At 36.7% G+C, this 25,231-nt stretch overlaps 6 protein-coding genes across 14 annotated transcripts; 5 read left to right on the top strand and 1 right to left on the bottom strand.

Annotated features, from left to right (window-relative positions):
* Window positions 1-484: 484 nt before the first annotated feature.
* AT1G65110 (Ubiquitin carboxyl-terminal hydrolase-related protein) lies at window positions 485-5,262 on the top strand (the record flags this gene model as incomplete). Of its 2 annotated transcripts, none has more annotated exons than NM_105184.2 (13): window positions 485-1,296; window positions 1,380-2,799; window positions 2,876-3,004; window positions 3,100-3,234; window positions 3,320-3,366; window positions 3,471-3,601; window positions 3,690-3,769; window positions 3,898-4,095; window positions 4,178-4,384; window positions 4,465-4,612; window positions 4,707-4,840; window positions 4,924-5,013; window positions 5,103-5,252. In NM_105184.2, the coding sequence occupies 13 exons, from the start codon at window positions 881-883 to the stop codon at window positions 5,250-5,252; spliced, it is 3,285 nt and encodes a 1,094-aa protein (NP_176690.1). The 2 variants fall into 2 exon arrangements, with proteins under 2 accessions (NP_176690.1, NP_001320531.1); NM_001334192.1 differs by having other exon boundaries at window positions 881-1,296; window positions 3,317-3,366; window positions 5,103-5,262.
* Window positions 5,263-5,910: 648 nt separating this feature from the next.
* On the top strand, window positions 5,911-8,381 carry AT1G65090 (nucleolin). Of its 3 annotated transcripts, NM_001160975.1 has the most exons (6): window positions 6,012-6,123; window positions 6,520-7,119; window positions 7,189-7,256; window positions 7,588-7,698; window positions 7,775-7,858; window positions 7,939-8,381. In NM_001160975.1, exons 2-6 carry the CDS (start codon window positions 6,543-6,545, stop codon window positions 8,236-8,238), a joined length of 1,140 nt encoding a protein of 379 aa, NP_001154447.1. In that variant the 5' UTR covers window positions 6,012-6,123; window positions 6,520-6,542; the 3' UTR covers window positions 8,239-8,381. The 3 variants fall into 3 exon arrangements, with proteins under 3 accessions (NP_001185316.1, NP_176689.2, NP_001154447.1); NM_105183.4 differs by lacking the exon at window positions 7,775-7,858 and having other exon boundaries at window positions 5,961-6,123; window positions 7,588-7,675; window positions 8,017-8,381; NM_001198387.1 differs by lacking the exons at window positions 7,588-7,698; window positions 7,775-7,858 and having other exon boundaries at window positions 5,911-6,123; window positions 8,017-8,335.
* On the bottom strand, window positions 8,340-12,648 carry AT1G65080 (Membrane insertion protein, OxaA/YidC with tetratricopeptide repeat domain-containing protein). Its single transcript, NM_105182.5, has 13 exons — window positions 12,193-12,648; window positions 11,818-11,945; window positions 11,447-11,518; window positions 10,954-11,055; window positions 10,730-10,789; window positions 10,459-10,524; window positions 10,324-10,371; window positions 9,764-9,940; window positions 9,629-9,684; window positions 9,417-9,534; window positions 9,076-9,162; window positions 8,757-8,866; window positions 8,340-8,635 (listed from the first exon to the last, which is right to left on the bottom strand). The coding sequence occupies exons 1-13, from the start codon at window positions 12,590-12,592 to the stop codon at window positions 8,482-8,484; spliced, it is 1,578 nt and encodes a 525-aa protein (NP_176688.3). The 5' UTR covers window positions 12,593-12,648; the 3' UTR covers window positions 8,340-8,481.
* Window positions 12,649-12,854: 206 nt separating this feature from the next.
* Window positions 12,855-16,634, top strand: AT1G65070 (DNA mismatch repair protein MutS, type 2; the record flags this gene model as incomplete). 4 transcript variants are annotated; one of them, NM_001334191.1, is made up of 6 exons in its annotated part: window positions 12,856-13,457; window positions 13,625-14,483; window positions 14,594-15,118; window positions 15,194-15,655; window positions 15,871-16,109; window positions 16,290-16,498. In NM_001334191.1, the coding sequence occupies exons 1-6, from the start codon at window positions 12,967-12,969 to the stop codon at window positions 16,297-16,299; spliced, it is 2,586 nt and encodes an 861-aa protein (NP_001320497.1). In that variant the 5' UTR covers window positions 12,856-12,966. The 4 variants fall into 4 exon arrangements, with proteins under 4 accessions (NP_001185315.1, NP_001320498.1, NP_001320497.1 ...); NM_001198386.2 differs by having other exon boundaries at window positions 12,855-13,457; window positions 15,871-16,634; NM_105181.2 differs by lacking the exon at window positions 16,290-16,498 and having other exon boundaries at window positions 12,958-13,457; window positions 15,843-16,079.
* A 941-nt stretch (window positions 16,635-17,575) lies between these two features.
* On the top strand, window positions 17,576-22,009 carry 4CL3 (4-coumarate:CoA ligase 3). 2 transcript variants are annotated; one of them, NM_105180.4, is made up of 7 exons: window positions 17,576-18,579; window positions 18,656-18,894; window positions 20,296-20,494; window positions 21,061-21,206; window positions 21,374-21,441; window positions 21,533-21,635; window positions 21,722-22,009. In NM_105180.4, the coding sequence occupies exons 1-7, from the start codon at window positions 17,754-17,756 to the stop codon at window positions 21,824-21,826; spliced, it is 1,686 nt and encodes a 561-aa protein (NP_176686.1). In that variant the 5' UTR covers window positions 17,576-17,753; the 3' UTR covers window positions 21,827-22,009. The 2 variants fall into 2 exon arrangements, with proteins under 2 accessions (NP_176686.1, NP_849844.1); NM_179513.2 differs by having other exon boundaries at window positions 17,709-18,579; window positions 21,061-21,441.
* Window positions 22,010-23,275: 1,266 nt separating this feature from the next.
* Window positions 23,276-25,070, top strand: AT1G65050 (TRAF-like superfamily protein; the record flags this gene model as incomplete). Of its 2 annotated transcripts, NM_001334188.1 has the most annotated exons (6): window positions 23,276-23,306; window positions 23,507-23,668; window positions 23,896-24,059; window positions 24,152-24,388; window positions 24,481-24,636; window positions 24,768-25,070. In NM_001334188.1, 3 exons carry the CDS (start codon window positions 23,532-23,534, stop codon window positions 24,337-24,339), a joined length of 489 nt encoding a protein of 162 aa, NP_001319323.1. In that variant the 3' UTR covers window positions 24,340-24,388; window positions 24,481-24,636; window positions 24,768-25,070. The 2 variants fall into 2 exon arrangements, with proteins under 2 accessions (NP_001319323.1, NP_001323110.1); NM_001334189.1 differs by lacking the exon at window positions 23,276-23,306 and having other exon boundaries at window positions 23,532-23,668; window positions 24,768-24,929.
* Between the last annotated feature and the right edge of the window lie 161 nt (window positions 25,071-25,231).

Below are 25,231 nucleotides of genomic sequence, written 5' to 3'. Positions count from 1 at the left end.
AAACTGAAAACTTCATATTATAGAAATTCATAAATATCTCACAATTTATTCTAATACGCAATATATTGACATAATATTTTATATATAAGAAAAATTAGTGATGAGTTCTAAAGAAGATTCATTAAAACAAACACAAAACTATGTATTAATATTATACATTTATTAATAAGACCATATATTTATATAGAGATTCTAAAAAAATATTATCGCTATTGAGTTTTATTTAATTTTATACTAGCCAAAATTTAATATTATTTTACAGTATATTATTAAGAATTTATGGTAAGTATGCTAAAACTAACATATCGAATAATAATATGTAAAATTGTAAAATACATAATAACTCTTAAATTCCTATAGTAAGTTCACTTTTCAGTTATTTTAATATCAATTTTAAAATCATAGAATATTAATTTTTCATCGTTTTTGTTCATAAGCCACGTAAACCAACCAATGGGACGGATCATAACAAAACTCAACACATATCAACCATTTTAAATCATCCGAACATGAAGACTACATCCTCGAATTCGATAAATTTACACAAATTCTGGGTTTGTATCTGTTTAATCCAGGAAAGTGCAATAAAATCGAAGAAATTGTGTAATTTGCTCAAAACATTGATGCCCACAAGGTGTTCGACACAATTCCTCAATGGGACTTCGTAAAAAGAGCTGTTCGAGAAGAAGACACCACGAATTGGGTTCCCACTCACTGCTCGTCTCTCTAGTCACGTGGATCTCACGTGATAAAAGCTTCATCATCTACTATCACGTGGATCACACGTTATAAAATCTTCTTCTTCTCGTTATCATTTCCGTTTATTTTCCCGCCTCGCAAACCCTAGAGACCAAGAAAACACAAGAAAGCTAACAGAATCATGAAGTCTTCTCCTCGCAAACTTGCCCAACGGTACTACGAACAAGGAGATCATATCAAGGCCTTGGAGGTAATTGAAGATTCGATTTTGAAGATCGGTGGGAAACTCAAGCTTCCATCAGATCTTTGTTTCCTTCAAGGTCATATCTTCATGGCACTAGCGAGAAAAACAGAGAACAGTGACTTGAAATTCGCATTCTTTTTGGCTTCTGTGGAATGCTATTTGGAAGATTACATGTTACAAGCATTCGCTGCAGTTTCTCTCTTCCATTTGGGTGAACGTCTTGGCTCAACATTGTATTACAAGAAAGCCGTGAAGATTGCAAAAAGGAGTCTATCTGTTATGTCTTTTGACCCATCAAAATCGGACCAGCAAAAAACTAAACGTACACTTGAGGATATAGTCGAAACGACAGGGTCAAGGATCATCCATGGCCTTAGTGTGAAAAGCTCTGAACCGAACTGAAGGAGTCACAGGAAATAAGAATCAAGATAAGGAGTGACTCGCATACCATTGCGGCTAAAAGATTGAGGCTTTATTGGGCGGGTATGAGTGCTGAGCGTAAAAGGAACTTCATGAAAGTTAGCACTGTAGAGCTTAGAAGTTATGTTGAGAGAGTATATGGAAGAGAGGGACTAGATGCTTTGGAGCAAGTTCTTGACTCTGCAAGGATAAACAGAAAATGGAAATTCTGGATGTGTCGTACTTGTTCACAGACGTTCTTTTATCCTAAAAAGTTTAAGAATCATCTTGAACAAGTTCATGACGCAAAATATAAACCTGTGAGAGAAGATTTGGCACAGAGTATAGATGATGTCTGGGCTGGTATGATATCAGTAGCAGATTGGGAACCTGTAGATGCACTAGCTGCCGCTGAAATGATCAAGAACCGGCTCGAGTTTGTGAAAGAGTTTGTATATGTGAATGGGTGGTCCAAAGACTGGCCTTTAGCTGCAGATGAAGAGCGCAGGAAGTTACTCAAGGAAATCCGATTGCTCCTTGTGTTGTTGTTGGAGCGTAAAATTCTCTCTTGTAGTATTCGAGACTGGATGATGCGGTTTCCTGTTCAGCATCTTATCGCACAATTTGAAGTTTCCGAGAACACTATTACTACCGAGTGCCGTTTAGTGGAAACACCTCAGAGTATCTGCTTTTTGGAATGTGATGAACTTAATCAAATTCTAGACCTTCTCAAACGCATCAAGTGTGAAAGGGATGATGGTACAGAACTGATTTCCATGGCAACGGACAGTTTATGGCGTCGTACTCAAGTTAAAGAAAAGATTGATATTGACCATGTGTGTTCACTTATGCTTCTGGATAAGAGATTGCTGAGAGGCAAGATTGCTTCATTTGATGATGAAGGGTCAATAGATGTTTGTGATCACAATGTTCACTACGCCAAGACAAATCCTCAGGGCGATGATATCATAACTTGGTTACTTGACGACTATTCTTTAATAGATAAGAGCTTTGGGTTCCCCAGATCTATTGGGGCACACAATCTTGATATAAGGATGGCTGTTCTGAGAGCCATTCACTTCACGCGTAGGACTTTGGCAACCAGATATGCAAAGAAGTGGCAGATCCTATGTTATGACGAATGTCTTAATGACGCCAGGAACTTATGTATACAAGAAGATGAAAGTAGAATGAATGTTCCGGAAGATCAAAGGAACATATATGCATCTCTTCTATGCGACAGTTGTGAAGAGCAGTTAACGATAGACACTGAAGATCCTCTTTTTACAGAATTATACTTGTGTGCAGTACGAGATGTTCTCGAAGGAATATCACATCCGACATTTGATTTCACTAATGCAGAAGATTGCCTGGAACTTATACATGGGCTTAAAAATATCAGTGATGATATAGTGTTAAAGTCCATTGACCTTCTGAAATCAGTGGTCACTAGCAAGGTTCAATCCTGATCTAAGTTTTAATTTACAACGAAATAACCGTTATTGTTTTCTTAAAATCTATATTGACTTGCAGGTTCTGCTAGCCGATTCAAAGATTTTGCTGGTTGAAAATTCAAGAATACATTTGCTAAACGACCTCATCAGGCTTTCTGTTTTTGACTACCGCTCTTATATCCTTCCCTTGCTGAAACGTTTCTTGCGGGTTGGTTTTTAATCAAATTGGTTCATAGAGATTTTATCTTCCATCTGATATTTTTATTGACGCATGTACCTTATAATTGATGAATCTTCTTTTAGGAGGAGTTGGAAGGAATTGTAGATATGGATGCCAAAGCCAAGTTAGCTGCATTAGAAGAAGAACTTTTAACCGAGGAAAAGAAAAGGAAGGAGAAGAAGTCAGGGCCAAAGAAGAAGAAGCACAGAAGCAACAAGGTCGCTGAATGTCTAAAATTCTCTATTTGCTTCCATGAAATTTTGATTACTCAGTCGTAAGAATGAATGTCCCATGGTGTAGCAGAGAACATCAGCAAGCAAGTCGAGTCATCTTGATCAGGATGACCCACAGTAAGTACTGTAGATGAGAAATTTGGTTTCTCAACACTCTTTTTGCAAGTTTATAAATTGTTTTTAGGTTTTCTCTGAGCAAAACGTGTTCTTAATATGTCCAGAGAATCTTCTATTAACCTTGAACCGGGAGTTTCATTACTAAAAATGGTGGATGAAGATTCTATAGAACCAGAAGAAAGGGGTCGACAGGAAACTTCATCCAACACTAACAATCATGAGGAAGCTATTAAAGGTCAAAGGAGAGCTTTATAATTTTCGATTTTTGTTTGTTTATGTTTTGAGATGCTTATTTCTTATTTCTTTCATTCGCCATCTTCAAGATTTGAAAAACATGCCTACAAAAGATTCACTGTCAGAAGATGCAACCAGATACCGTTCAGCTCTTGACATGACGCTTAAGGTAAATCAGTCACCAACAAAAATAAGATTTAAAGACCTTGACTCTCCTCTACTAATTCAGCTCATTCGTTATTTTCAGACGGTATCTCTTTGCTTACTTATTTGCCTTGACAAATTTTGCTACTGCAGGCCCTCTTAAACATTAAGGTTCTTCAAGAGGATTTGGTGCACAATCGGCAACCATTTCATGGAAACTTGGAAGAACAAGTTCCCTATGCACTGCAAAATCTATTTTCTGCTATTGTCTCGGAACAGATAGCAGAAGAGGGACTCTACAGTTACCTCCTGAGCAACTTACTTGCTTCCCTAGAAGGAGTTCATTCCATGGTTTGTGCAGATAAATATAAGCTGCTGAGCTTGACTGTCATTCCAAAGTTTTACATGTCATTCAATTTTTTACTCTTTTCAGTCAAGTGATGCCGCTGACGTAGTTGTCGCGATTCTCGAGTTTTTTCATTGCTGGAAAAGTCCAGAAAGAGAAAGCTTGGTAACTCGCCTTTTTACGTTGGCGGAATATGAAAGAATGAGTTGTAAAAAATGCAAAAGGAAGCCAAATTATCCAGAGCAAAGTTCTTATGGAATTGTTATGGCTGCAAATTCAATCAGAAACCTGAAGGTATGTTTCATTTTCTATATTTTTCATTTCTACAGCAACTGGTACTTAAAATGCTGCGCTGTGGTTATTTATATATGCAGTGTGCTTTTGGGAATATAAAGTTTGAGGACATCCTCAAAATGGGCCGCATGAAAGATGGAATGATATGTGATGTTAAAACAGGTGGCTGTGGAGATATAAACTTTGTTCACCATACTATAAGTAGATGCCCGCCTATCTTCACAATTGGTAACTTTTGACGATGATTTTGTTCTTATCTGCTCACTTCATTATTGTGGAATGATAAAACAGTGTTGCTGTTTTTGTGGGTTTTCAACATTAGTGTTGGAATGGGTGAAGAATGAAACTGAAAAAGATATATCTGAAACAACAAAGGCATTGGACTGGGAGATAGATATCAGCAGGGTATACGAAGGCTTAGAAGAATCAAACATTAAGTACCGGCTTGTGTCAATGGTAAAATCTGACACATTATCACAAATGTTGTGCTATTCATTTTCTGTATTTCTCTGTTACCGACTCATAATATGGAAATGCAGATTGGTTGCGTTGTTGAAGGAGAATACATTTGCATGGCTTATAAGAAGAACCGGTGGGTCAGTCTCAGACATGAAGCTTTAGCAGAAGAGGTACGACGAAACAGTTGTCTTTCTCTTTTATGAGTTGAATTTGAGTTTTGATAGGTGAGCCATGATTGATATGTTTGGTGATCCCTTAGGTTGTTGGTAACTGGAACAATGTGGTCAGATTCTGTGGAGAAAGAAAGGTTCGGCCAGAGATTTTGTTTTACGAAGCATTTCAATGGCCTAACAAGTGGCAAAAGTTAATATCAAGAAAATATCAATATGAAAACCTTGCATTCATGTAAAAACACAGTGACATCTATACAAACACTTTTTTTTATCTTCACTCGAGTATTAGTACAACAATAGAGAGCCTTCTGCTTCATTCTCGTCTCTTCTTTATCAGTCTCTCTCTCTCCCTCTAATAAATTTCTGCTCAAAATCGACATCAATGATTTGGGATTTAGGTGGCTTTTTAGAGTTTTCCTTGATATTATTGTTGTTGTTGCCATCTTTTGAGAAGAAGTCGCCTTGTGGCTGCCACACATTGTTCCCACAGCCCTCAAATCCTAATCTCAATAACTAAAACAATCAAATATTTCTAGTTTCTTAAATATATTATTAAAATGGTGAAAAGAAAAGAAAAAACTGAAAATAGCCCATATACAAAATTTTATGTATGTTCGTTTCATAATATAATCTACCAAAAAAATTTACCCAAAACGACTTAAATATAATTTATTTAGCAAAACCCACAAGTTAAACCAAAAAGAAAAAGAGTAAACCCATAAAGGCTCAAACAATTGTTTTGCTTTCAAGGTTTATAATAGTTTTGAGCCTGCTTATTCTCATGGTAACATAGTTGTTTTGCGCATCATTTAGTCAAATCACAGCTTATGATCAAAACCCAAGTCTTCTTCACTCAACATAAAACAGACAACTAAGAGCGAGTGGATAAAGAACGGAAGAGACACGTTGCGACACAAAACCATGCAATATTCAGTTTCTGTTTCCTCGACGCGTGTCACTGTCTTTCTTTGTGTTTTTCTCCAATTTGTTTACACAGAAGTTTTGCCTCTCTTTCTCTCTCTCCGTCTCTTGGTCCTTATTCTCTCTTTCTTGCTACTGGAATCTGCAATGAGTTCTTTGCTTTCGAAGTTGCCGCAACCTAAACAGGTTTTTCCTTCTTCTTTCTTCTTATTAACTACGACCTTGTCCTTTGCCTATGTAAAATTACTAGGTTTTCATCAGTTACACTGATTAAGTTCGTTATAGTGGAAGATAAAATGCCCTCAAAGCATTTTGCAGGATATCTTTGATTTTTCAAAGATATGGAACTGTAGAGTTTGATAGTGTTCTTGAATGTGGTTGCATGAAGTTTTTTTGGTCTGCATGTTATTTTTTCCTCGAAATATGTTTTGAGTCCAACAAGTGATTCACTTGGGATTCAGAAAGTTGTTTTCTCAATATGTAACAGTTTTTTTCTATGGAGAAAAATCATAGGGACCGTTGGTTTTGGCTTCTTTAATTTTGAGCTCAGATTAAACCCATTTTACCCGGTGTTCTTGGCAGAATTGAAAACAGTACGTAGTACCATGAGTCAAACAATGGAGGAATATCAGTCTAATGAGAGTGAAGATAAAAGAAGTTGGATTTGGAGTAAGGCGGTAAGTGTTGGGAAGAAAGTTCTGACAGCTGGTGTTGTAGTGTCTTCAGCTCCACTTCTTGTTCCTTCACTTTTTGTCGCCTCGACACTTGCCTTCCTCTCCTCGGTTCCGTTTTGTCTCTTCTTGGCTAATTATGCTTGTACACAAAAGGTCATGAGTACTCTGCTTCCTGATACTGAAGAAACTGGTGGAGTTGGCAAGGAGGATGATGACGAATCTGGATTTGATGAGTATAGCAAGATTGGTCACGGTGAAGGCGCGGCTGGAGTTGGTGAGGCTGCACTTTTCAGGGGTAAAGAAGAACCCATTCCCATTCAGGTTAAGGAAGATGAGGAGATGGCGAAAGAGTCAACGAGCTTGCTAGAGAAAATTAGGGATGAGGGTAGAACTGACAAAGAAACCTCTGAGAGAACTTTACAAGATGATAAAAAGTCCGGAAATGCTAAGTCAGAGGAGGTTCAAGAACAGCCTGAAAAGCGGGAAGCGCCTGAGACTAGACGTGAAGGTTGTTTATGATCAGTATATAACATTTCTTTTGTGTGAAATGGTTTACTTATATTCATTGTTTTTGCAGGGGAAACTGGGGCTACAAAAATTGAAACTTCTACGGGCAAGGACGATGAGGAAATATCTTCTAATGAGGTTTATACTTAATCCTATCTCTTGTGAGTTAGTAGCTGAATGATAACATAACAGAATATCCCCTGCCTCTAGATTAATCCATGGTGATTGATTAGATACTTGCCACACATTTGTGTTTGTGTTAATGCTATCTTTTCTATGGTTAACATGAGTTATCTTCTTGAGTGATCCATTGGTCAAAAAAAATAATTTTCACTGTAAGTTTAAGAGAAGAAAAGTGTCCACATGGTTTTGGTAATTTGTGTTCAACTCTGTTACAGTCCCTCATTAACTAGTGCCAATTGTTCTAGATAACTAAAATCATTCTCTGATATCTTGACTAATGGTTCAGCCAATAGACCAAGCTAGTGGGGCACAAGGAACCGGGGAAGAGAAACGAAAAAACACAACTAAGAAAAAGAAGAAAACCGGGCGTGCAGGTAACCGGTTTCTAAAATGTCACGTTATGGGTTACTTAGTGTGGAGGGCAGCTTATCCGTTTGTTCATTGCTAATATTTCTTTATGCCATTAGTTATAGACATGGTCATCTAGTAAGCTGTGTGGGAGATGTGACCTCTTGGAATGCTGTTTTGATAGAGTTGATTGCGTAGTTAGGCGTGTAGTAACATTTTTTTAACTCACATCTCTAAAATTGTGGTGGGGGATCCAAATGACTTTTATTATAACATGGCATTGATGTAGATTACCTGTTCTGCATTGAGTTTGATTTCAGAAGCTAGTGTCAAAATGAGCCGAATATGTATGGTTTTGAATTTGCAGGTGTATAGTGAGGAGCAACTATGGGAGACGATGGAGACTTTGAGGAAAGTAGTAGGATACAGTGTTGCAAGGAGTGCCACATGTGCAGAGGAGTTAAAGGCTCTCTATGTCTTCACCGGTGTAGTGGAGCCACCTCGCTCAAGCTTAAACCAGGACACTTATGATATTGCACATCTTACTATTAGACTTCGCTTCCTCATGTCTGTTATCGGAATAAACTAGTTTGATGGTGTGTTTTGTGTGCTAGATTCACGAGATGTGTTGTGTAGTACTGAATCTCAACTTTGTATGTACTTTTGTTGCCACTTTTGGTCCTAGTTTTACTATTTTGAATGTTTTATAGTATTACATCAATGGGATTACACATTTACAGTATTACTAACCTACAAGGTTATGAACTATTGAAAGTTGAACGCTCTCGTAGTATTCAAATACTTACAATGCGGTTTGCACACGTGGAGAAAATCAGAAATGATCCTTTCTGCGACTGACAAGATCGCTAACTAGCTCATTCTCATCTTCACACTGTTCCAGCAGAGGCTTGTACGCCGGATTGTGATCCACTACTACTCGTAAAATCTTTGCAGCTTCATCACTCTGCCCTTCTTTGTACAAAGCGCTGCAACAGCAAAAGTTTTTATGATTTCACATTGCTCGCAGTTCAGTAGCATACATGCTTCTGTACCTATTTCCTAAACTCTGTATTGTGATGACACTTCTGTTCGCTGTAAAATTAGTACCTTGAAAGAAGCAGCAATGCCTCAAAGTAATGCTCTTTGCTTTTAGGATCACCAGGTTCTCTCAGTTTCGCTACTCTTTCCAAGTGTATGATTCCGCTTTTCAGTTTTCCCTGCCAGAAACACCGAATGTCAAGATCCAACCAATTCACAAGTAAAAGCCAATACATACATTCACAAATTGCAGACCCAAAATAACAATAGTATCTTAGTGTTAGGAAAATTGGAACTAAGCAAAGGAGTTATTACTGACTGACATTCAGGACCTGAGCTACTTTCATAATCATAACTATCGTTTTCAAAAAATGATGGTTGGTCAAACCTGTTGTACGTATGCAGCACCAGCCCACTGAGATGCAAGCATTAAAAGTTCAACATCCTCAGCATCAGATGGATCCTCATCAAGGAGCTAAGAAAGAAACAAACGAACTGTGCTGCTTAGTAAAAGAGTCACACGCTCTTAATCTTACTACACGAGTCAATAAGCAGAAAGAACCAACTAGATACGTTGGCAAAAACAAAGAGAAATAAATAAGTTGATAAGTGAAACATACAAAAAAGTGAGTGATAGATATTGAACCACCACATCCGTTTGACCTCAAGACTGCAGAAAGGACTAATACGTAGAAAGACAGGAAAGAGTAATGGACCGGAAATTCTAACCTTGGAGATAGCAAGCTCTAAATATTCAGTAGCTTCTGACAACTGCGTCTTCTGTAACAACGCCTGCCCCATGAGAACCAAACCTCTTACATATCCAGGATCCTTTTCAAGAGCTAATCTGCAAAGAATAATTACACATGCAGTGAACATGGCTAGTACATGTAATTAAAGAATAGAAGGGACCAGGAGGAAACTCTTCGGAATATACGCACCGAAGCAACTGAATGGATGTTTCTTTATCACCTTTGGACAAGACCTGAACTGAAAGCTGACACCAAATCCATTTAAGAAGAAATGAAACATACAAGTAGACATGATAAAAGAGTTATTCATTTTCCACTACTTACAGAAAGAAGTTCTTCTGGTGTTAGAGTCTGTAGAGAAAGGGTCTGTTCTTTTGAGTCAGAGTCCACATACTTGATCACAGATTCGCTGATCTCCATGGAATGTCCCATGCCTGGAGTGGCCCCCTGACTCAGTAAACCAAGTTTTGCTCCTACAGTAGGGTGCTTGAGAGATAATTGCTGCAGAGTTGAGATTTCTAGAGTGAGGAATTTACACATTTTAGGATCCTCTACCCAAAGTCAACTCTCTAACACATTTTTCTTTTCACCATGAATCTTTAAAATCAAAGAAGTAAATCACTGGTCAACCTATTATATTTAACAAGTGCATTCACTAATCATATCTCATCGAATAGGTGTGTTGATTCTGCCACGGTGAACAACCTATCTGTCCATTTTTAGTTTGGTGTTTAATCTTCAGTTGCAGAAACAACACAAAAGCAAGAGAACGATTTGATTAATTAAAAGCTAACTACCATCATCCCCCATGCCTCAATACAGGGAAATAAAAAAAGGAAACACATCTTCCACTGCGAATTCTGAAATGAGACAAGAGAGCGTACCTGAAAGATATTTACTGAGCTGTTGGTTACCCAGTAGACAAGACTTCCCTGAAAAAGAAAAGAAATATTTTTATTTACTGAGCTGTTTTTATGAAAAAAGAAGGTGTCACAAAAACAGAAAGAGATTGTACTTACCTGTGGAATAGCATAGCCAACAAAAAACAGAGGAACGCTTAAGATCTCCAGATATAACTTGTAATACTACAAACAAAAAAACAAGTACAATCTTCAGATTATGGACGCATGAAATCTAATATTAATAACAAAACAGAAACATGGACATGAGTAACATCACTAACAATACCAATATATCTTCATGCTAGAAAAGAATTAGTACTCCAAGCATACAACAAAATTCTGTAAGACTTAAGTAACCAAGGCAGCAGATAAGACTTGTTCAACTCACTCTCATGAGCAGCCCAGTCAAGCCGGTAGTTTGACGAATTGTGGATGTATCAAAAGAAATCTGGAAAAAGGGTTAAAAGTTAGAAGCATACATATATAATACTGTCACCTGCAATTTGAATACTCAACGGAAACAATACTGCAAAAACAAATAAATTGTAAGAGTAACAAGTATAATATCGATCCCATCAACATATATTTTAAGCTCCAAGTATTCGCAAGAACCTGTATATTAATGTAATGGAAGGTAGCAATTAAAATTGGGAAGACTGGTCCAAAAGAGCCACCAGGAAGATCACTCAAGTTCTGGAACCATAAGACACCACCCTGCAAAGATAGGAAGCAGCTCAGTCTCAGAGGCAACAGCAAGGAAATATGACAGGACAGACTCAGGTCAAATATGCTCGAGGCTCACCAGTTTTCATAGTATACAGGTGTTAAATTTAATTCTACAACTAAGGTCTAGCTTCAATATAATAGTCCTTAAAACGTCGAACTAGCCTACCCTTGTCAACATAGATTGCAGCCATGTAGACTGGTATTATTCATCAATTGCAACTAGCTAACTTAGATGCCCAGATATGCTAACTCGACCAACGAAACCCCCACGAGGAAAGGGGAAGAGAAGAGTTTGACTTGATCCCAAAGAAGGATTCTTTCCTCATCACAATCAAGAAGGTCAAAAAATACAAGTCATTCTTATGCAGTCTCAACTTACAGAATCAAAGCCAGGGTGACCATCTAGTGACATCTTCCGGATGCTAGCCATCAACAAGAAAAAGCATGGGAGCTGCAGATAACAATAGCCAAAGGGAAAGTGAGAATGAATGCAAACAAGTGACCTATTTATTAAATGTATCAACATAGAAAAAAAGACTATATCATTTATGAAGAAAGCCAAGGATCAAGTGACATGAAAGAGTTTCATATAAGGTAGTAAACAGATATACAAGCATGTACGATATGGATCTTTCTGCAAAAAGGTCAACTCTAATCGTAAAACAAAGCAGGACTGCTCTTGTCCAGATTTTCACAAAATCTTACAGACAAACCAGAATCACAAATCACTCAATAGAAGATGTTTTTTACCTGGACAGATAAGTATGGGAAGAACCACAAAAAGGAGGGGCACCCAATTGCTCGACTCTCTTTAAGAAAATGAGAAAACTGGTCAATAGATCCTTTCAACGTTGGAGTCTCTGGGATCGGCATAGGCACTGTGTAAGAAATGAAGAACATTATGATTGGCTTTTAACTTCATCAACACCATACAAGAATATACAGAACCAATCACATAGTTTGCACAACCATAGAGCGATGTCTGTCAATTATTGTTTCACATGTAAACGAGTTCCATGACTAACATTGAAACAACTAAACCTAGTAGAAAGGTCATGACTTTGGTATCAATAAAGAAACTGCAAATTATAAAAACTACTTATAAAGTAGAGAAATAATACTAACACTTCGGTAGCAGCTCTGAAATGGTCTTCAATTTCTTGAGTTGAAGTATGAGTAAAGGCAATAAAGCTAATCTAACAGCAACAGTAGAAGATGCAATAATCATCCACCAAGGCAATCCTGTGAATTCATGAAAGCCTTCGAGGAAATCAACGACGGCGAGAACAGGTAAAGAAGAATCATCGGTAGGGATGATTTCTTGAGACCCAATTGGGAATTCTGGTCCAGAAGAGAGTAATCGGTGGAGAGGAGAGAAACACGTCGGAGATGGTGACGGCGAGGGAGAGAAGAGAGGAGGAGAATGGGAGATGAAGGAGGAGGGTTTGAGGTGGTGGGAGAAGAAGAGAGAAGATAAACGGTGACGAGAGGAGGAGGCGCGTAAACAACTCCTCCACACTGCCATTCCAGTTTTTTTCTTTTGCCTAAAACCCAGACAGAGACTTCAACAAGAGGTTTTTGACTTCTGAAGAACTAGTTTGCTTTGATTCTGTAAGGCTGAACCAATCGGTTTTGGTCTAAACCAAACCGAAGTTTGTTAAATGTACAGAAATTATTATAAAAATAAACCAAAATTACAAACAAAAAATCGATATTTAACCCAGTAAACCGAAATTATCAAAGAATATTGACCGAACAAAATTGTTAAAACGGTTCAATCCGGAACAATTTCCTTTAACCCGAACAAACTGAAGTTCCGGACAGAACCTAACTGAACTGTGAAACTTCCGATTGTCCACATATTAAAAAAGGATAATAGATAATTCATTCACCACAGGCATGAACACTTATTCCCCACTCCAACTCATACCGACGCCTATTCATCTCAAATCCTCACGCGCCGCCTCACCGTCATCATTACGCGTCGCTTCTCCGTTAATTATACGCGCCGCCTCCTCAGACGACTCACAGTCAGTCGAAAACCAAACTCTAGAAGTCCTCGAATGGCGTGCCCTCTGCAATCAGCTCTCTCCGTTCGCTTCCACAACCATGGGCCTTTCCGCCACCAAAAACGCCGAAATTCCGGTGGGAAACTCGCCGGAAGAAAGCAGGAATCTCCTTAACGAGACCTCAGCTGCATTAGCTGCTATGGAGATGATGAAATCGCGAGGATTAGGTCTTTCTGAAATCCAAGACTTGTCTGATATCGTTGAGCGTGCTGTGTCCGGTCAATTGCTTACCGTTAGAGAACTCTGTACCGTTCGAAGCACGTTAACGGCTGCTACATCAACGTTTCAGAAACTCCGAAAAGCAGCCATTAGTGATAACAGGTTTGTGTTCTGCTTCTAATGTAGACATTTTGAAATTTTTTAGTCTTCTTGAATTGTTTATAAGATGATTGAACCGTGGTACGCTACCGAATCAGTTATAGTTATTAGATGTTCTTATTGCTATTGAGATGCTTATGGTTCTAGCTTTTGCTTCTGTTATTTTGTAGGGTTACTCCACTTGTAGATATACTACAGGGTTGTGATTTCAAGGATACATTACAGCAGAAGATTAGTTTTTGTATAGACTGCAACATGACTATGATTCTTGATAGAGCTAGTGAAGATTTAGAGATTATAAGATCTGAACGGAGGAGAAACATGGAGAATTTGGATTCTCTTTTGAAGAAAATATCAACTAAGATTTTTCTAGCTGGGGGGATTAACAAGCCTTTGATAACGCAGAGGAGATCAAGGATGTGTGTAGCTATTAGAGCTACACACAAAAGTTTACTTCCAGGTGGTGTTGTTTTAAGTGTTAGTAGCTCTAGGGCAACATGCTTTATAGAACCGAAAGAGGCAGTGGAGCTTAATAATATGGAAGTGAGACATGCGAACTCCGAGAAAGCTGAGGAAATGGCGATTTTGAGCATTTTGACATCTGAGGTGGTGATGGCGCAGAGAGAGATATTGCATTTGTTGGATAGAATATTAGAACTTGACATTGCTTTTGCAAGAGCATCACATGCAAATTGGATTAATGGTGTCTATCCCAACGTAACTTCAGAACACACAAAAACACCGGGCTTAGCTGTAGACATTGATTCTGCGCAGCACCCGCTACTTCTTGGTTCAGTATTAGGCAGCCCAAATGGTGGAGACATTTTCCCTGTGCCAGTAGACATTAAAGTTGAAAGCAGTGCCAAAGTAGTCGTCATCTCGGGTCCAAACACAGGAGGAAAGACCGCTTTGTTAAAGACATTGGGATTATTGTCTCTTATGTCCAAGTCCGGGATGTATTTGCCTGCTAAGAACTGCCCAAGGTTGCCTTGGTTTGATCTTATTCTGGCTGACATTGGAGATCCTCAGGTATTACCTTATGAATTCCTTGCAAGATAATAGAGCTACTAACGTCTTGATTATCTTCTTATCGAGGTTTACATTTGCGAGAATTTTCTTTTATAAACTTCTTATTGCAGTCTTTGGAGCAAAGTCTTTCAACCTTTAGTGGCCACATCTCACGGATACGACAGATACTTGACATTGCTTCAGAAAATTCACTTGTCTTACTAGACGAAATATGTAGTGGAACTGATCCTTCAGAAGGGGTTGCACTTGCTACTAGCATCCTACAGTATATTAAAAACCGTGTTAATGTGGCAGTTGTATCAACACATTACGGTGACTTAAGTCGCTTGAAGGATAATGAACCTCGATTCCAAAATGCTGCAATGGAGTTCTCCATGGAAACTTTGCAGCCTACATTTCGAGTACTCTGGGGAAGTACTGGTCTATCAAATGCATTGAGAGTAGCTAAGTCCATTGGTTTCAATAAAAGAATATTAGAGAATGCGCATAAGTGGACGGAGAAATTGAATCCCGAGCAGGATGTAGAGCGGAAAGGCTCACTCTTTCAGTCCCTTATGGAAGAAAGAAATAAACTAAAGCTTCAGGCAACTAAGACTGCAGCTTTTCATAGAGACTTAATGAACCTTTACCACGAGGTATTTAAGAATGTTGTTTTATTGATATTATTAATCTCTTGTAATGTATGTTTCTGTTCTTGATTTTTCCTGAAGCTTGAGCATGAGTCGCATGATCTTGATAAACGTGAGAGGGCTCTTCTGAAAAAAGAAACGCAAAAGGTGCAAGAAGATCTAAACTCTGCTAAGTCAAAGATGGAGAGACTGGTGGCTGAATTTGAAAGTCAACTAGAAATCACTCAAGCTGATCAATACAATTCCTTAATCCTGAAAACCGAAGAGGCAGTTGCAGAGATTATTGAAGCTTGCTGTCCTATGGATCCTGATTCCTTAGAAGAAGAATACAGTGACTACTCACCACAAGCTGGTGAAAAAGTTCTTGTAACTGGACTGGGAGATAAGTTAGGTACTGTGGTTGAAGAACCTGGAGATGATGATGATACAGTTCTAGTCCAGCATGGTAAGATAAGAGTACGCATAAAGAAAAAGGACATAAAGCCCCTTCCTCGTAGCACAAGTAGCCAAACATCCAATCGTTCTCTACGTTCGAAGAGACAGGTATACATCATTCTCTGACTTAAGACTTTTCAGGTCCCATTCTTGCAGTATCTCATTATGAAACCTAACCATATTGGTATGTCATAATAAATAGTAATAAAGTTGAAAGTTTATAGTTTATAGTTTATAGGCTATTTGAAAATTTGTGATTTTGATAGTAATATGTTGATTTGAGTTATAACATCAGTTCTTTGTGGTGCCTGATAATTGCACAGATAAACATGAAAGAGCTAGGCAGTGTGTTGCAAATGCAAAGCGAACCAGTGCGGATTCAAACGTCAAAGAACACATTGGATCTAAGAGGAATGCGGGCGGAAGAAGCGGTTCACCAGCTAGACATGGCCATCTCGGGAAGAGACTCGGGCTCGATCCTATTTATTATTCATGGAATGGGGGCAGGCATTATAAAGGAGCTAGTGCTTGAGAGGTTAAGAAAGAACACTCGTGTCTCAAGGTATGAACAGGCAAATCCTATGAACCATGGATGTACAGTTGCTTACATTAAATGATATATCTCTCAAACACATTCTTTGTAAATCTTCTTCAAAGTGTGGTCCACTAACTAGTTTCGATCGTGAATCAACGTTCAAATGTACAAGAAGTTGTCTAAAGTATAGTTATTGATATTGTACAGAAAAATATAGTAATTCTACTTTTCCACAAACTTCATGGCTTTCGAGGATAACACACGGCACGAGTCCCTGGAGAACCCTCGTAGGAGTTGTGCGAATACGATTGTGTTCTTCCCTTTCTTGCACAGCTGTGGCTACAACACTTCGTTGGTACTTGCGAAACTAATTGAACACAAAAACAGAGGCTTGGTGTTTAGATTTTCAAAAAAAAGGGAGTTTGGATACATATGTATAGATGTATAGGAACGAGAGAGAAGAGTAAAGGAGCACTCAAGACTTGTGTTTTTACTTTTTCCTTTGTCCTATATTTTTACAATGAAGCAAACGTAGGTATATACAGAGAGGAAGCTTCCACTTTCAAAACTTAACAAACTTTTTCAAAGTTACACCAATAGATTATCTCAAGGAACTTGCACTTTCACAACTTGACAAAATCTTTCAAAGTTAACAACAATGAATTATTTCAAGGAACAAAGGAATCCATTTTTCATAACAAAAGAAATTAAACGATCATAATTATTCGGATATCTTCAAGTTTGGTGGCGGATGAAACGTTACAAGTGGTATTAGAGCCGAACCGAAACGAGTTTGGACCGTTTCAATTTTTGAAAAATTCTATTCGGGTTAAAATTTTCATAACTATGTTTAAAAAAATAAAAACACTACCAATGTTTTTCTTTACAAATTCTTTAAGTTTTTCAAATATCATGTCTTTTAATTAAGTACAACATGTGAATTTAAATGTTACATACTATTTTGAAAATTTTTATGAAACTATCTCGCATACTATTGATTTCGCAAAAACGAATGATGGTTATGTTATTTCATTTCTTCTAACAACGTGAGTCTATGACTATTTTAAGAAAAATCTTTCTCTCTATATTTGCTTAATCTTTGTGTTTCATTTAGCTATTCCTTAATATTACCTATAAAACTATTTGATATAGTAGTTATTTTTATATTTTTGTTCGTATAAAACAAAATATTAAAATCATAACATGCGACTTAGTGATGTGTCGATTTTGTATAATATTAATTTATTTCGTAAAAGAAATTTGGTAGCTTGATATTTATATACGCAATATATTTAACAGAATTTCAGTTTTAAGAAATTAAATAAATACAAATAAAAAATAGACATGCAAGAGAGTATAAAGGAAAATATGAAACCTACCAAACCAAAACGACCCTCCGTTCCTCTTCTAACAGCCATTCCCTCTACCTACCCCAATTTCTTCTCCTTGATCTCCCTCTCCCCACACATTTATTTCTTCACTTTTGTCGTATTTTTATTTTATATTATACAAAACTCTTCTTTCATCACCACCTAAACACGCACATTTCTATATATTATTTACATATATTCATTTCTAAAAACTCAAAGAGAGTATAATCAAACAAACACATTCACATTCTTCTTTCTTCTCAAAAAAAAAAAAAAAAAACACTTGTTCATTTACATCAAAATGATCACTGCAGCTCTACACGAACCTCAGATTCACAAACCAACCGATACATCCGTCGTCTCCGATGATGTGCTTCCTCATTCTCCTCCTACGCCTCGCATTTTCCGGTCAAAGCTTCCGGACATTGACATCCCTAACCACCTCCCTCTCCACACTTACTGCTTCGAAAAACTCTCATCTGTTTCCGACAAGCCTTGTCTCATCGTTGGCTCCACCGGGAAAAGCTACACCTACGGCGAAACACACCTAATCTGTCGGAGAGTCGCTTCCGGGTTATACAAGTTAGGTATCAGAAAAGGTGACGTCATCATGATCCTTCTCCAAAACTCAGCCGAGTTCGTTTTCTCCTTCATGGGTGCTTCCATGATCGGAGCCGTCTCAACCACCGCAAACCCTTTCTACACTTCTCAAGAGCTTTATAAACAGCTTAAATCTTCCGGAGCCAAACTCATAATCACTCACTCTCAATACGTCGATAAACTTAAAAACCTCGGAGAAAACCTCACGCTGATCACTACCGATGAACCAACACCGGAGAATTGTCTACCATTCTCGACACTCATCACCGACGACGAAACAAACCCATTTCAAGAAACCGTCGATATCGGCGGTGACGATGCGGCGGCGTTACCATTCTCATCGGGAACAACAGGGTTACCAAAAGGAGTTGTTTTGACACACAAGAGCTTAATCACAAGCGTTGCACAACAAGTAGATGGAGATAACCCAAATCTTTACCTCAAATCAAACGACGTCATACTCTGCGTTTTACCACTTTTCCATATCTACTCTCTCAATAGCGTCCTCCTCAATTCACTCCGATCCGGTAATTAAACGACGTCGCATTCCTCATTACATAATCTTTAATGTGTTACCTAACTTTTAAAACACTCCTTTAATAGGCGCCACGGTTCTTTTAATGCATAAGTTTGAGATCGGTGCGTTATTGGATCTTATTCAAAGACATAGAGTGACAATAGCGGCGCTTGTACCGCCGCTAGTGATCGCTCTAGCTAAAAACCCGACGGTTAATTCTTATGATCTCTCCTCCGTTAGATTCGTTCTTTCCGGTGCAGCTCCTTTAGGTAAAGAACTTCAAGATAGTCTTCGTCGCCGTCTCCCTCAAGCCATCCTTGGCCAGGTCTTATCTCTATCTCTGCTTATTTTTTACTCTGTTTTGAGACCCTTACTATTTGAATTTACATTACTAATTTAGCGGGAACGATTTAAAAATCTTAACTCAATTTTATTATTTATTACTGAATTATCATTCTTTAATAATTTTGATGAAAAATGAATAAATTAAAGATTTGAATAATTTTTGCTAAAAAATAAAATAAAAATGAGAGGAGAATGCACGGGAAGAGAGTGAAGAGTGAGTTACGTCTATCTATTCGGCATAGTTCTGGTTACGTACGGTCCAACTATTTGTTCTCAAGCTAATTTCGCATTGCATTATCTTTTTCTTTTCTAATCTTATTATTTGTTTATATATTTTAATTAATGAAAATTTTGTTGTAGTTTAGGTTTTGACTTGGACCAAAAATTAGAAACGGATATGATTTAGGTCGCAACTACAAAGGATACTGCATCTAATTCATTTGACTTTATTTCACATCAATTTCACTCTTTTTCTAATAATATTCAATTCCACTTTAAGTAACTTAAATGTTTCATATTGGAGTTCTTTTGTTGCATTAGTATACATTTCCAACCTCTTCTTAACTTCTCTTTTAGAGTCTTTTCTACGTTTATTTTTCATTTAAAACTTGAATTTTGAAAGCTTTTTTCTCAAAGATTATTGATAAGAGAAGTTAAAGTATTTTCTTCCAGGTTAAATAAAGTATTGTTTACATTTTACGACATTTATAAGATATTATAATAAACATTGAAAATCTTAAACGAAGAATATTGTTATACATTAATTAGTTTATTTGCTAACTACTTTATTCAATGGAGAAAAAAGTAGATGCGGGTCTCGAGTTATCAAAACTCTTTGTGTTGCCAAACCAAAAAACTAGAGTAGAAAGAAAAAAACACTGTATGTGACGTGGTCACGTTTGCGTTCACACACACTTAACACACATCGTTTTCGTTTTCGTTGTTTTTTTGTTCTCTGTTTCTATTTTATTTTGATAACTTAGGATAAGCCCAATTAACTCCTATTACAAGAAGATTACTAGGTTGGAAACTTAGACATCGTGAGATGGAATCATTATTGGGTGCATCTAGCCACAACATCTCGTTTGCTTAAAAACACACACACACACACACACATCAAAGGATCATCAAGAGTTAATATATAAAAACATTTCTACACTGTCAAAGTCTATGTAACCTAGAATTAAATTTTAAAAAAAAATATTCAGAAAAGATATGTAACCTAAAGTATTTATTCTTCTTTTTTTCTATATATATAGGGAATCCGTATTATATTTTGTTGCAGCAACCTCGTATAGTCTAATAATTTAATCTTTGCGAATTAGTACTTGCCAAAAGTGTAATTAGAGAGGTAGTAACGAGTGGATTATATAAAAAACAGGGATATGGTATGACGGAGGCAGGACCAGTGTTGTCAATGAGCCTTGGGTTCGCTAAAGAACCGATACCGACAAAATCAGGTTCATGTGGGACTGTGGTCCGAAACGCAGAGCTTAAAGTGGTTCACCTTGAGACACGTCTCTCTCTTGGATACAACCAACCTGGTGAGATTTGTATCCGCGGTCAACAGATCATGAAAGGTTCGTTTTTGTTTTATCTCTTTAAACACTTTTGAGGACATTTAAAAGTTGTGACAATGAAAGCTTTAATACTCTTTCAATGAAAAATGACATTATAGAGTATCTAATATAATCTGAAAGACTACAATAAGTTTAAGGAACAATAAAAAATTAATTTTTTGTGGTGGTTTGAGAAAATATATATATTTATATATTAATAATATTTTAATTTGCAATTTGCAAGCATCAGAGAAAAATATATTGAATGCAAATTATCAACTCTTACAACGTGAACAAAAATATTTTCAAAAATATTTTTGTGGTGATATCATTTTTATTTTCAATTATATAGCATTTTATTAGGTTTGCATCACATGTACATTTATACGACATGCATATTATTTACGTCATTTACGTGTTCACACACGTGACATGTCTTCTTCATAATTCCTAGTAAATAAATCTTGGGGAGTCAATTTTAGAAAACAAAACAAAATAAAGATTAAGTACATAGTAGCGCAATTTCGACTAATTAATTAAGTGTTGACTATGAATAAACTTTTCAACTAATAACATATGGCTCGCAGAGTACTTGAACGATCCAGAAGCCACTTCAGCAACAATAGACGAAGAAGGTTGGCTTCACACAGGAGACATTGGATATGTTGATGAAGATGATGAGATTTTCATTGTTGATCGACTTAAAGAAGTCATCAAGTTCAAAGGCTTTCAGGCAAGTCCATTCATATTCATTGTTCTTTTTATTTTTAACAAGTGTTTACACCTAAAAAAGATTTACATAATGATATAGAAAATTAATGATATAATACTATTACTTAGTTCAAAAGATAAGATCATTTCGAAATCGCGGTATGATGATGATGAGATGTGAAAGAACAGGTCCCTCCAGCTGAGCTAGAGAGTTTGCTAATCAATCACCATTCAATTGCCGATGCAGCTGTTGTTCCGTAAGTACTTTCACACTAACATATGCATATTGAGTGGTAAGCTAGTGTATAAACGGTACCGTTTTCTTTAACCCTTCTTTGACATGTTCAGGCAAAATGATGAAGTCGCTGGGGAAGTTCCGGTGGCTTTCGTGGTGCGATCAAATGGAAATGATATCACTGAAGAAGATGTTAAAGAATATGTTGCCAAACAGGTACAAATCTTTCTTTCGTTTTATTTGGTTAATTAAATACCATTTGTTTTAATATTGAGTATGTGCTTGTTTACTTGCATTGTTAGGTGGTGTTCTATAAGAGATTGCACAAGGTCTTCTTTGTTGCTTCCATTCCTAAATCTCCTTCGGGAAAAATACTAAGAAAGGACCTCAAAGCTAAGCTTTGTTGAATGTAGTTCTTTTTAATATATTCCATTGATGATTTAAACGTTCATTTGTATCCACAATGCTTTGTGTCTCTTTTATTTTTTAAGATCCTTTGACGCAATAGATGTTGGACACTAAGAGTATGCTTAAGATACTGAATTATTTTGGATCAGTTTATTTCAATGATTTTTGTTTTCTTTATGAAAGTTAGAGAATGATTAAAAAAAATCATCTATAAAAACAGACATATATGAAACGTAATAAATAAAGAGACATATGAATTGTTTCTCTACGACTATAGCGATTATCGATGGTGATATGATATTCTAGTTTTTTCAAAATTTGTGGAGAGATATAAAGTCTTGTTTCAGAACACTATACCATCTCAATCTTTTTCAGTAATTAAATTGACATAATGACAATTTGAACTCTATGAGAAAAAGTGTAACTTACCATAAACATTTTATTTATAGATCCCCAATTTTGCGCATGGCTTCTCACTTGAGCTGGAGAGTTTTCTCGAGGCATCATATCGACACATTAAACTTACACCATTGAAATCTTGAAAGAAGGTTATGTATAATATGACCAATGTTTGTCCGATAATGTGACCACTTTAATAATATTGCTTATCTATTTCAGCCATGGGGTTTTATAGGATTTTAATAAGTATTTGTGTGGTTTTAATGATTCTAATATTATTTTCCAAGTATATTTGTAGTTTCTGAGTTTTTATAGTTTTTTGGGCACTGAAAACCACAAATGGTGCAAAACAAGCTTCAAGATTGTTTCAGAGCATCAGAAGCTTGACAACCGTTGAAGGAATTACCGACCACCGTTTAAAAAAAACAACAACAACCGGGCCTTAGAAGAAAAATAAAAGTTGTATACAAACGGCTAAATTCAATATGGTTTGCTAAAACTCGTTGCACAAAAGAAATGCTTGCTAAAACTCAGTTGATGGTATTAAATGAGAATTGCTCTAGAATATACGAAAACAATTTAATAAAATACAAATTAAATGATAATCTCTCTGAACAAAAGTTCCATCGTTTAAATTATATATATAATATATATTTAAGAGTCAGCTATCATGCTTAAATTTCAGGTTTAATACAAATCATGATATCATTCACACAGTTTTCTTATCTATACCCGAACCAAAAGAATGTTGCTAAACTTCAATTTCAGATCCAGTTAGTAACCAAACCAGAATGATATATTGATATTAGACTATAGTCATCCAATCTCAGTTCAGAAAAAATAAAGTAAAGCAGATATAGTAATCAAAATCCTTTTTGGAGATATCGAAAATGTCCATCAAACCAACAATTTAAAAACAAACCAGGCCAGCTTTGTAGCTTTAGGCCCATTCGAACACATTAATTTAATTTATTTTATGTTTTGTGCAACTCTTAAAACTTCTCTATATAAATCCTATCTAAACCCTAGATCTAATATTAAGTGCCCAAGAAATCTCTTAAGTCTCTCTCGTTGTCTCAGGTTGGTCGATTCCTTCTCTAGATTTCCACTTGTTTAGTCTTTCAAGAGAATAAAGCACAAAACTTTCTATAACTCTCTGTGTCATTTTCAATATCTGAGAATTCTATAAAAACGGTCCCTTGTGTATCACATTTAGTTCATGTAACTCGATTTTTGTCGGATCTTTTCTGATTATGGGTATGTTTTGTTTTGCTCTCTAGCGTTGCAACATATTGTGTAGAGAAAATGGGTTCAAAGGCATCAGATTCTGCAATGTTGAAAACTTGGAGAAGGAACCCTCCTTCTTCTTCTCTTGTCAGACTCTCTCAGCTTGCTAACGACAAATACGAATCCCCTCCTTTCTCGTCCGGTGGACACAACTGGTATGTGATCTTTTTCTTAGCTAAAGTTCACATCTTTCTTCGCCAAAGTTCACATATTTCTTCGCTAAAGTTTACATCTTTCTTCACTAAAGTTTACATCATGAAGTTTACATATTTCTTCACTAAAGTTTACATCATGAAGTTTACATCTTTCTTAGCTAAAGTTCACATCTTTCTTCACTGCAACATATATTACTAAGAAATATTGCCTTTTTTGTAAAAATCAGGAGATTGGTTGTTTACCCGAAAGGAAACGAAGCTGACAATGGAAGGGGCTTTGTTTCAATGTATGTGGAATGCCTCTCATCGACAACACCACCCATTGATGTGTTTGTCTATCTCACTTTCTTTGTCTTTAGCGAAGAAGAGAAGAGGTACCTCTCTATTCAAGGTTCGTTTCCTCTTACCCTTATTATCTATCTCTTTCTCTGTATATATATAAGAATGAAGCTCTAATATGTGTTGATACATGTTGACATGTAGATGTTGAAGTTAAGAGGTTCAATTCCTCAAAAACGGTTTGGGGATTGTCACAAGTTCTTCCGGTTGAAACACTCAAAGACCGTGCAAAGGGATTTATCTTGTCAAGATTGTTTCACAACCCGCCTCTTTTGGTGAAGTTCTCCCTTTTCACAAATTCTCTTGGAGTATTCGTGATTTCGCTCTCCTAGAACAGAATGATTGCGTATCCAAAACCTTTCACATGGGAGAAAAAGATTGGTGAGTTTTTTTTGTTCTGATAGATATTGTTGTATGTGTGCAATAGTGGTAACTTGCTAACAAGTGGATGGTTATGTACTTATGTTTCAAAGGACTCTAAAGTTGTATCCAAAGGGGGACTCTGAGGCAGATGACAAGTTATCCCAGCATTTGCATTTAGCTGACGGGGAAACTTTATCCAAGGGTGAGCTGATTTTCGTGCGAGTGAACCTGCAGGCCGCGTGGATCCAATCACCTTAAAGGATGGCGTAAGTCAAAAACTATTGATGTTACGATTTCGCATGGGATAAATTAGGAGCTGATGACATTTTCAATAGACGTTCTTAACTTGTGATGTCAAATGTCTTACTCCTTTAACATACATTTCTTGTTTTTGTAGTTAAAGGTTGGATCATGAACTCGAACAAAGAGATGGGTCTTCCTCAATCCATGTCTTTCGATAAAATTGAGGGGGCTTACTTGGACCGTGAAGGGACTTTGGAGGTAGAGATCGAATGTGAAATTGAAAACTCCCATAAAAACCATCCCTTCTTTTAGGATATCTACCATGCCATGTCTACTACTCTAAAGTCTAGGACTACTCTGTTTTATGCGTAAAATTGAATGTGAAGTTAACGCTCTATCTATGTATTTATCTACCATGCATGTCTGACTATTGTATGTCTGTATGACTTTTCATGCGTTTATTAATGATCTTTAGTTATTTAATTTTTGCTTTTGGTATATCATTGTTTTTGGTTGATTAAAGTTCATGAAATCTTGTTATGATTGAACTTTTGCATTTTTCATCTATTAAGGTAACACCAATGCTATAGGACATATTAGAGTGAATTAGAGATTCAC

The sequence above is a fragment of the Arabidopsis thaliana genome (assembly GCF_000001735.4).
Source record: "Arabidopsis thaliana chromosome 1 sequence".
Classification (NCBI taxonomy): Eukaryota; Viridiplantae; Streptophyta; class Magnoliopsida; order Brassicales; family Brassicaceae; genus Arabidopsis; species Arabidopsis thaliana.
The sequence above is the reverse complement of the archived record's forward strand: the minus strand, read 5'-3'. Positions and strand labels throughout refer to the sequence as shown.

Coding starts and splice junctions, on each gene's coding strand:
- 4CL3 (NM_105180.4), top strand. CDS start 17,754: ATGATCACTGCAGCTCTACACGAACCTCAGATTCACAAACCAACCGAT. Junction 20,495..21,060: donor CGGTCAACAGATCATGAAAG/GTTCGTTTTTGT, acceptor TATGGCTCGCAG/AGTACTTGAACGATCCAGAA. Junction 21,442..21,532: donor GCCGATGCAGCTGTTGTTCC/GTAAGTACTTTC, acceptor TGACATGTTCAG/GCAAAATGATGAAGTCGCTG.
- AT1G65080 (NM_105182.5), bottom strand. CDS start 12,592: ATGGCAGTGTGGAGGAGTTGTTTACGCGCCTCCTCCTCTCGTCACCGT. Junction 9,535..9,628: donor ACATCCATTCAGTTGCTTCG/GTGCGTATATTC, acceptor TATTCTTTGCAG/ATTAGCTCTTGAAAAGGATC. Junction 9,163..9,416: donor TAGAGCTTGCTATCTCCAAG/GTTAGAATTTCC, acceptor TTTCTTTCTTAG/CTCCTTGATGAGGATCCATC.
- AT1G65090 (NM_001160975.1), top strand. CDS start 6,543: ATGAGTCAAACAATGGAGGAATATCAGTCTAATGAGAGTGAAGATAAA. Junction 7,699..7,774: donor ACCGGTTTCTAAAATGTCAC/GTTATGGGTTAC, acceptor CATTAGTTATAG/ACATGGTCATCTAGTAAGCT. Junction 7,859..7,938: donor ATTGCGTAGTTAGGCGTGTA/GTAACATTTTTT, acceptor GCATTGATGTAG/ATTACCTGTTCTGCATTGAG.